Source organism: Arachis duranensis, chromosome 8, assembly GCF_000817695.3.
Source record: "Arachis duranensis cultivar V14167 chromosome 8, aradu.V14167.gnm2.J7QH, whole genome shotgun sequence".
NCBI classification, from domain to species: Eukaryota; Viridiplantae; Streptophyta; class Magnoliopsida; order Fabales; family Fabaceae; genus Arachis; species Arachis duranensis.
In genome coordinates this window covers 31,699,260-31,708,909 of record NC_029779.3, presented here as the reverse complement: position 1 = coordinate 31,708,909, position 9,650 = coordinate 31,699,260, and the positions used below count along the sequence as shown (strand labels likewise).

General features: G+C 26.7%; 1 protein-coding gene across 2 annotated transcripts in view; it reads right to left on the bottom strand.

Moving 5' to 3' along the window:
• Window positions 1-2,568: 2,568 nt before the first annotated feature.
• Window positions 2,569-9,650, bottom strand: part of LOC107462192 (indole-3-acetic acid-amido synthetase GH3.10) — a 7,585-nt gene continuing 503 nt past the window's right edge. Inside the window, exons 1-5 of one of the 2 annotated variants that reach the window (XM_021129333.2) lie at window positions 9,401-9,464; window positions 9,133-9,234; window positions 8,689-9,052; window positions 8,130-8,601; window positions 2,569-3,224 (exon numbers count right to left, since the gene is read on the bottom strand). In XM_021129333.2, coding sequence (XP_020984992.1) covers window positions 2,680-3,224; window positions 8,130-8,601; window positions 8,689-9,052; window positions 9,133-9,234; window positions 9,401-9,423 — 1,506 coding nt within the window. In that variant the 5' untranslated portion in view covers window positions 9,424-9,464 and the 3' untranslated portion in view covers window positions 2,569-2,679. Of the gene's footprint in view, window positions 3,225-8,129; window positions 8,602-8,688; window positions 9,053-9,132; window positions 9,242-9,400; window positions 9,465-9,650 lie in introns of those variants that run through there. The other variant, XM_052252480.1, reaches the window with a different exon arrangement.

Below are 9,650 nucleotides of genomic sequence, written 5' to 3'. Positions count from 1 at the left end.
TTAAGTAGAATAAGGTTTAGAACTTTAATGCAGATAAGTTAGGTTGAGAAATTCTCAACCTACAAGTAGACTAAAATAGAATTTTAAAAAATTTTTAACTTATAAATAGGATTAGTTTAAAATTCAAACCTTATCCTACCTTATTATTACTAACTTTACAAGCCAAAGATTAATTCTTTGTGAATCAAAATTTTATTTAAAGATTTGTTTTTAACTAATAAAATTATATTCGAACCATTTAATCAAGTTAATAGTTTTTATCGTGAGTAGTGAGCAATTTCGTAGGTTATGGTCATTTGGACCCAAAATTTAGCCCATGATTCCGATTATTTATTAGTATGGATTAGGCCCAATCTATTAATATTCTTGGTGCCAGTTTAGGAACTTGCAAGTCCATCTATGCCTATGATCAGTGATCATTAATTCACTATTCATTAAGGCTTTGTTTGGATAATAAAAAGAAAATAGAAGGAAAGAAAATGAGAGAAAAAAAAATGAGTGAAAATAAAATAGAAGGAAAAGTAGAGTTATTTGTATGTTGTTTGGATTAAGAGAAAATGGATGGAAAGAATAGAGAGAAAATTTTCTTTTGTTTGGATGGAAAGAAAAGTGAGAAGAAAGAAAATCATAATAGTATAAAATTACATTAATACCCTTATATATATTATATGTAAATTATAATTTATTAATGATAAGGGTAAATGTGTAATTTTATTCATATTGCTCCCATTTCTCTTCCTTTTCTTCTCATTTGTGGAGAGAAAATAATTTAATGGACCCTACACTATTTTTTTCTTTCTTCTCTATTTTCTCTTCTCATCCAAACAACAAAAAATTTCCTTTTCCATTCATTTTCTTTCCTTTCAAAATTCCTCAATCCAAACAATGTGTAAGCATGACAAAGAAACAAATGTCACTGTCATTGTCACCACTCACCACTCATCTTTGTTACTTTTTGCTTTACTTTCGAGCAGCGCCATGCTTGTTTCGATGCCAGATTTGGAAAAGACATTACTTTCACAGAATATTAATTAAAACGGAAAAGATCGGCCTAAAGAGATATTATTACTGCTGTCCTCGCTTCTTGGAATGAATTATTTTATGCAAAGCATACTGTTATTACAATGCTCTTTTTGGGTGCATGCAATTAAATAACAGGCAACTAAAACTATCTCTTGTCGTTATACGCTCCAAAATGTGGTTAATTAAACAGTTAATACAACACCAACATAATATTATTTTTGGCCTCAATGGTCTCTTTCTTCAAAGATTCTGATCTGAAAAACATTGACATTTTGTTGAATTATTATTGTTGCGTGTCAAATATATTTTAAAGATAATATTTATTTTATATTTATTTAATACATATATTTTTTTGTGTTTAATTATATCTTAATAAAAAATAAAAAAAATATTTTTTTTGATACGATTGCACATATTTAAATATTATCTTATATTAACATATTCAATCTTCTCATTCTTAATTTATAATTTAAATGAGTTTAAAAAATATTATATATTATTATTTATTAAAATAATATTATTTTAAATACTTTACAAAGTTAAAAAACACATTAAAAATACTTAAAATACTAATTTATATTTTAATATTAATAAAATATTAAAATGTTATTGTAGCTTATTTTAAAAATATTATATATATATTCGTATTTTATAATAAATTAAAATTTATGTATTTAAGAACTCATATTGTGTCGTGATTTGTGTATGTACCACCTGTATTCGTACTTCATAGAAATTAAATTTGAGAACATGAGTTAAATAAATTGCCCTTCAACTTTGAGGATAAGTAATTAAGTATCTACATATAAGCCCTTTAATTATTTAAATGGGTAAAGTCGTGTATTATTATCAAGTAAGAAAAAACTATGTTATCGGAAAAGAAAGTAAAATGTAAATTGATTTAGATTGCTTTTCACAGGATTAGTCTTAGAGACCAAATAAATCAAATGACAGTATATTATAAAAGCAATTAAGATATATTTTTAAAAGATTATATTTGATGTACATTAAAATTAATCACTAAAATTTATTAATAGTACAAAATACATATTAAAATATAAAAAACACACTAAAAATAGACTAAATTATATATATATTTAGATAAAATATTATTTTGCTTCTTAATGTTTAGACCAAATTTTAATTTAGTCCCTAACGTTTTTAATGTTATATTTCTGTTTCAAAAAATTTTAAATAAATTCAATATGATTCTATCATTGAATTTGACATTAATAGTGAACAAAATAAATACGTAGATATTAATAACGTTATTAGTTAAGTTATATTTTTTTTGTGTTAAGAAATAAAACTAAAACTACAAATTCTAACAATCAATCATCAACACTTTAAAATTAAAGAAAAAATTTTTATATTAGTGATCGTTAGAGATCAAATTAGAATTTAACCCAAATATTTGTAACCAAAATAATACTTTATTATATATATATATTTATATATAATGACTGATTTTAGTGGTTAATTTTAATGTACCTAAAAAATAAATAAGGAGAATGTAATTAATTAATGAATTGAAGTTTAACTAGATAACAAGTAGCCTTCCACTAATTACTTGATAAATCAATGAAGACCTGGATGTTCAAAAAATAAAATGAAATACAATAAAGCAGCAGTAATTAATTATTGATAATAATTTGTTTAAGCATAAGCAGTGCTGCGAAAAATCTTAAGGGTGCATGCATGAAGAATGTTGAGCAAGAGAGGGTTATTGGTGCACCTAGGAGTCTTGAACTGTCCCAAAGTGGCACCATTTGCAACAAAACAATCCAGAATCTTCTTAAACGTACCCTTCTCCACAATGCAAAGCTCCAATGGCCCTATGGAGCTTGTTTTCCTGGAAACCACGTAGCCATAGTCAACAAAGGCAGCGTCCATTTCAGTGGAACAAGATTGAAGCACATGGTCGTGTGCGTCTCCTTTGATCTCCCAGAAAATGACGTAGCAGCCGGGTTGGGTTGTTAGGTCGGCGTAGCTTGTGAAGTCAACAAGCTCGGCGTTGTTGTTTGTTTGTGATTGGAGGATGTAAGAGGCTTTCTCCACTACTGCTTGGAGGTCCTTCTCTGTGTTCTTGTCTATGTTCACTGTTAGGATCAGTTTCCTTCTGCATATGAAGTTAAGTTTTGGAGTCCCATTGTGGAATCCACCAACTTCTACTACATCTCCCAATCTGCACCTGTACAGTCCTGTAATAATAACTACTAAACATTATTATTATTTTAATATTTTTTTATATCAAAATCAACCACTAATATAAAATACAAATTAAAATATAATAAATAAAATTTAAACTTTTTAAATTTTATTTTTTATTAATTTTATTATACGAATAACATTCTTAATTTAATTATTCATTAATTTCTCTATCCTTCATTTCTTTCTTCTTTTTTTTTTTCTTCTTCTTATTCTTTTCTTTAGTTGTTGCTATTTAATTCCGTTAAAGTCACTCTAGAGTTAATTCTTTTAGTCAATGTCGGTTAATTATTTTAAATTATTTTTTAATTTAAATTTTTTATATTCTAAAGTTTAAATTGTTCAATACAATATTAAAAAATCATTTTACAATAAAAAATAAATAATATTAACTAATTAAAAATTAATTTTTTATATTTATTTATAAATAAAATAAAATCCATATATTTTTTAAAACAAATAAAGCTTAAAAATTAGCAAAAGTTTATTATTTTTGGTCGGTCTTTTTTCTTATCGATCTAATACTTTTTATTTAATAGTCTAAAAATATATTTCTAGTTTACACTTTTGAATATTATTGACTAACTATTGACTAAAAATAATAAATTCTATTAATCATCTAACATTTTTCTATTTTTTATATATAAAGAAAATATGCAGATATATTGAGTTTCAAATGTATGGAGTTATTTTACATGTATAGATATTTAGTTTATAATAAAGTGTTCAGATTTATTTCCATGGTAATAGAAAAATACTATTGTTCCAATTATTTTCGTTTTAGAAAATTTTAGTTCTACTTTTGAAAGAAACTGTGGTTAAAAAAAAAATCTGTTATAATAAAGAAGGGATACTATTATCAATAGCTGTAACAACATTTGAGATAGCAATGAGTATTTCATCCAAATTAAAGTCTATTCCTTCTGTTTGATAATATCTATTTCTACAATAAAAANATTATATTATTAGTATAAATAATTAATTAAAAAATAACACTTTAAGAATTTCAAAAGAAACAAATTATGAAATTAAAGAGTAAGAAACTAGAGAATGAATGTAGCCCCAAGTCTTTGGAAGGACTGTTGCAATTTGGATTTTGGAATTTGAAAATGACAATTATTACTGACAAAGTCATTTTTTTTTTGTTTCCCACGGTATCCCCCAACCCGTCAGGTCAAGGACTAATCCGCCGCGGTACTGAGCTCCATTTAAGGGTTTGCCGCTGGCCAATGGGTTGCTGCATGCACAAGGCGGGATTCGAACCCCCGACACTTGCTTAAGCGGACTAGTGAGCTAACCACTAGACCAACCCAACTTGGTTATTACTGACAAAGTCATGGTAAAATCCTTGTCAGAAAAGACTGAAATGATAGGTACATAACATCAAATGGAAATAATGATAAAATAAACCACATGTCAAAATGCATTAAAATGTTCAAAAAGAAAAAATAAAAATGGTACGTGGGACCTTTTTGGCCATTAGATGGCTAAACAACTCGGCCAAATAGCCGAATTATGCCCAAACATTGGCAGGTTCTTCTTAAAGTAAGTGCCCTTAAATTGAGCACGTTTCAATTATTTTACCAAAAGGAGAGAATGTGTTTTCTTGCAACTAGGCACTTTTTATCTTTATATTGGGGAGAAGATAGTGTGTTGTAATATTGTTACAATATATACAGGGTATTTAATTAGTATGCAGTGAATATAAATTAGATTATCAAATTTATTATTTAAAACATAAATCTAATTTTCAGATTTATATTTCTAAAATTTTAAAAGGTGTGTAATGTATAAATTTGATTCTTATATTTTTTATTTTAATTTTAAAAAATTTTTAATGTACAAATCTAATTTTTAAATCTGTGTATCTCATTTAAATTAGATCTTTAGATTTTTTTTTCTTTCCATAATAAATTTGACTGTCTGATTTGTTCAATACAATAACAATTTAAAAAAAAATGTATATTAAAAAGATATTAATTCTTTCAATAACATGCATTACACACCAATTCTCTCTATATAAAAAAAATTAGTTGTAAGATGCACTTCTAAACCAACTTTTCTAGAATCGAAATTAATTAATTTTAAGATTAAAATTTTTATTTAGTATGAATAAAAATAAGAATTAACTTAATTTAAAAAAACAGTTTATGTTTTATAAAATTTAGTTAAAATTAAAATGATTTAGTTCGATAAAAACATAAAAAGATATTTTTATACTTGAAAAATAAAAGAGGTGGCTAGTGTAAGTCTGACGGTCTTAAACTTGTCAGAAACGATTGAACAGTCTAGCGATAATTTTGTGTAGTAAATACAAAATAAAGTCAAATTATTATATTAATTTTAAAATTAAATCAATTTTAAATACAATAATTTATTTTCAATTTAATTTATTCTAAATCAGTTTAAACAAATTTTTGTTCCAAACAAGTCATGTATATACTATAAGAGAAAGTAACTAGGTTTGGCCAAGAGTCTTTTAGCCTTTTTGTAACTAGCTACTTGCCTACTAGACAGTTTCCTGTGCACGTTCAATTGAGGGCCATAGCCATATGACTCGTCAGGGTACCCTCCTTTGTGACCCAAAGTTTCTTGGTGTCATTATTTAGGTAAACTATTCCATTTGATACTCTAACTATTCATCATCTATCATCTATCATCTATCATCTATCATTATTAAAATGAAGTACAAAAGTTTTACTATTCTAATGATAGATGATGTAGAATTAGAAAGTAATTTTGTATCCTATATATTTTTATATATAGCATGAATATTGTTATTATTCTTGTTTTAATAATATATCTCACTTTGATTTTTGTTAACTTTTATATAAAGTATTAAGTAATAGTATAAGTACTGTTATCGAAATGGGAGTATAAGAATACTATGATGGCTTCACTTGTTTATTTTCACCCTTAAATGACAATAAATGTTATTTTGATATTTTTATATATTACAAAGTAAATAGAGAATAATTATTATAAGAAAAAGTCTAAGGGCCAGCAATTTTATTGCATTTTGGCCAGCATGTAACCAGTAGAAAAATGTGAGTCATTAGATGAAATCTCACACCAATCTCATACTATCAATCATCATTGATGGCTAATTGATGGCTACCAATCACAAATATTGCTGGCTCCTAGCATTGCTCTTATTATAAATAGAAGATAATATTTAGTGTACATAAATATCTAAATATTTTTATACAGAAATATCACCAATTCACCATTCAACAAATATATAATAGTTATAATATTTCAAATTAACAGAGTTTACCTAAGATTTCTCTACCTTATGTTAGAACATTATTGGTGATTGGTTTTGAAGGAAAACCAATATAAACTCTAAGGGTGTGTTTGGGAATATGATGAAAACTTAAATTTATTTTAATATTTTTATTTGTATAATTTCTTTTTATAATAATTGATTATCTGATAATTAATTTATATCTATATACTTTAACTAAAAAGCCAAGTGATTTTAAGATAATCTATTGTATTTGAAATAATATATAAACAATAATCACAAAAATAGGTATAGAACAATAATTTTTTATTATTTAATATTTGATAGTTGAGGTCATCAACTTGGTAAATTTATTACAACTCAAAAATAATAACCTTTGCATAAAATTATAAGTTTCAAAATGTTATTTTTGCTTATATGATAATTTTTATTTTAAAGTTATTAGTTCCCATTATAATCTATTTTTCAACTTTCTAAGAAAAAAATATTTATTTATTGGGAAAAGATATGATTCTCAAACATAATCTTATTAGTGGGTTGTTTATAATTTTTATATAGCATAATTTAATGGACTTTATTCAACAAAAAAAGAAAGATAAGCCAAAAGATTCATTTAGGATCTAATTCATATAAGTGATATGTCTATTAAGAAAGATAATGGTAGATCAAACACCAATAATACATAATCCGTGAAAAAAAAGAGTATATATGTTGAAAAAAATAGCTTTTATTTTAATATGACTCCCTGAAGTTCACCATTAAAAAAACATTTCAATTAGAAAGATAATTTTTTACTCAATTTTAATTACTTTTTTGAAATTATTTTTTATTCTAGATTCTAAATCTTAAATTTTAATTCTTATACTTTTAAAAAAAATAGAGTTAAAAAATAATTTAACAATAAAAATTATATTTTTAACACATGTTAGTGGTTGCTTTAAGAGTTTCATTAAAAACACATATTAATTAATTTTTTTATCGTATATAAATAATAATTAATCTTAATATACTTTTAAAAGAATAGTTAACAAAATGGGAGCCATTCCGATAAAAACATCTAAAACATCTTTTTTTAAAGATGTTTTTTAATAATTAAAATTTAACACATATAATCGATTAAATTGTATTATTTTTTGTTAAAATTTGGCCAAATAAATATTATTTTTTATAAAAAATAATTACAATACTTTTATTATAAAAAATGACTAAAATACTCTGATTATATATATTAATTTTAAGAATCTTAAATTCTAGCCTTTTTTTTTTCTCTATCGTCATAGGGTTAGAATTTAGCGTTTTTAAAATTATATAGGGATATTTTAGTTATTCTTTATAAAAATATTAATGTAGACTTTCAAATTTTAATTTATTAATTTTTTGACTAAACTAATTTATCCGATCTAATTTTAATAAAAGTAACACAGTTTAATTAATTATATGTGTTAAATTTTAATTATTAAAAAATATCTTAAAGAAAGACGTTTTTGACAATTTTTATCTAAGTCACTCCCTAACAAAATTTCCTGCAATAGTTGAGAAAATTGATATGGTATGTATAAGGGTATGATATAATTAAGAGTTGTTAAGAATGTTTTACTTATTGAAATGATGAAAAACGAGATGAATATGAATAAGAAGGAGAAGTGCAAACCAGTGAAAGTGGTGAGTGCAATTTCGTACTCTTGTCCAACTTTAACCTTAGATAGTGGGATTGGCTTGTCTTCAACGAAATCATCATCAGCAGCAGCATCATGAGAGGAACCGCAACTATGTTTGTGTCTGTAAAGTGGTATGAACTCAAAGTAAGAGAAAGTTGGAACCACAGCAAATGTGACACTCTCTGGTGGTGAACTTGGATCCACATTAACCCCAATCCAGCTCTCACTTGAACCATAGTCACCACTCACCAATGGTAACCCATTTGCATAGTGCCTTAGCCTCTTCAAATATGGTTGCATTGAACCTGTCATTATGGAATACACGTACTTTGCATTTGGCCATAACTTTGGAATCAAACCAAACCAATCCATCACTTCTACCTCCTCGCATATCCCTTCTATTCTTGATGCCAAACTTTGGTTTGCTGTTATGATTTCCAACACCGCCTCTCTCATTTTTGGTACCTTTTTGTTGAAACATACATCACCACATACAATTAGAAAGATTATGTTCAGATTTGTATTTTGGAAGAAATGATTTCATGCGAGTACCTTTATTCTAGAACTTAAGGTGCCGTGTCTAATGTCATTGCACAAGTCTCTCCAGAGCTCTTCGAAGCTGCGAAAGGCTTGGACGATGCCATAGACGAAGGCAGAGGTGATGAATTCGACATCATGAGAGAAGAAGAGGCCGAGGAGGAGGTGGCAGTAGGTGGATTGCTTGTAGTCACCGGCGGAGATAACCTCATAGGGGCTGCAAGTGAATGACTTAGTTCTCTCCTGTTTGATCCTGAACTCCTCACTTGCATAGTAGTGTGTTGTGGCGGTTCCTGCAATTAACCCTCCTTTTGTTTTGAATTGGTTGCCGCTGTATATGAATTCAAGAATCTTACCTCCTTCCCTTATTGGATAAACCCTATCATTATAATAGTCACATGTTCAAATCTCAAATAATAAACAATAATCAAATCTCAGAGGTTGCATTGAGAAGCACACCTTGACCTATATGCTGCAGATAAAGTGAAAGTTTCAAGGGTTGTTTGTGCACTGTGCCTCGTGAATGGAACAAATTTCTGCCTTCCTTCTGTGGTTCCGGAACTGCAAAAACCACCCCACCACACAAGAATATCAAAATTTTCTCTTTTTCTTCTTTTGTTTTCCAAAGAAAAATGGATGGTGATCTGTGATCAACTTGCATATGATGAAAAGGCTGTCATGTTAATTATTTTCACATGGGCTATTTAATTTATGAATGAATCCTTACCTATATACTCCATGAGACAACATAAAACAACCTTATGAATGAAGCATCATATAAGAGACTATTGAGGAAAATTGGAGCTAGAACTAGAGCTAGAGCTAGAGGGAATAAATAAGTAGATAGTTAGTAATAGTATGACCTATACCAGTAAAATATTCCATATATATTCTGATTCCTATAAAAATGTGCATAAACTTAAAAGTATCTTTTGTATGCATAAAAAGGGATGTAACACCCTAATTAATCTAGAAGA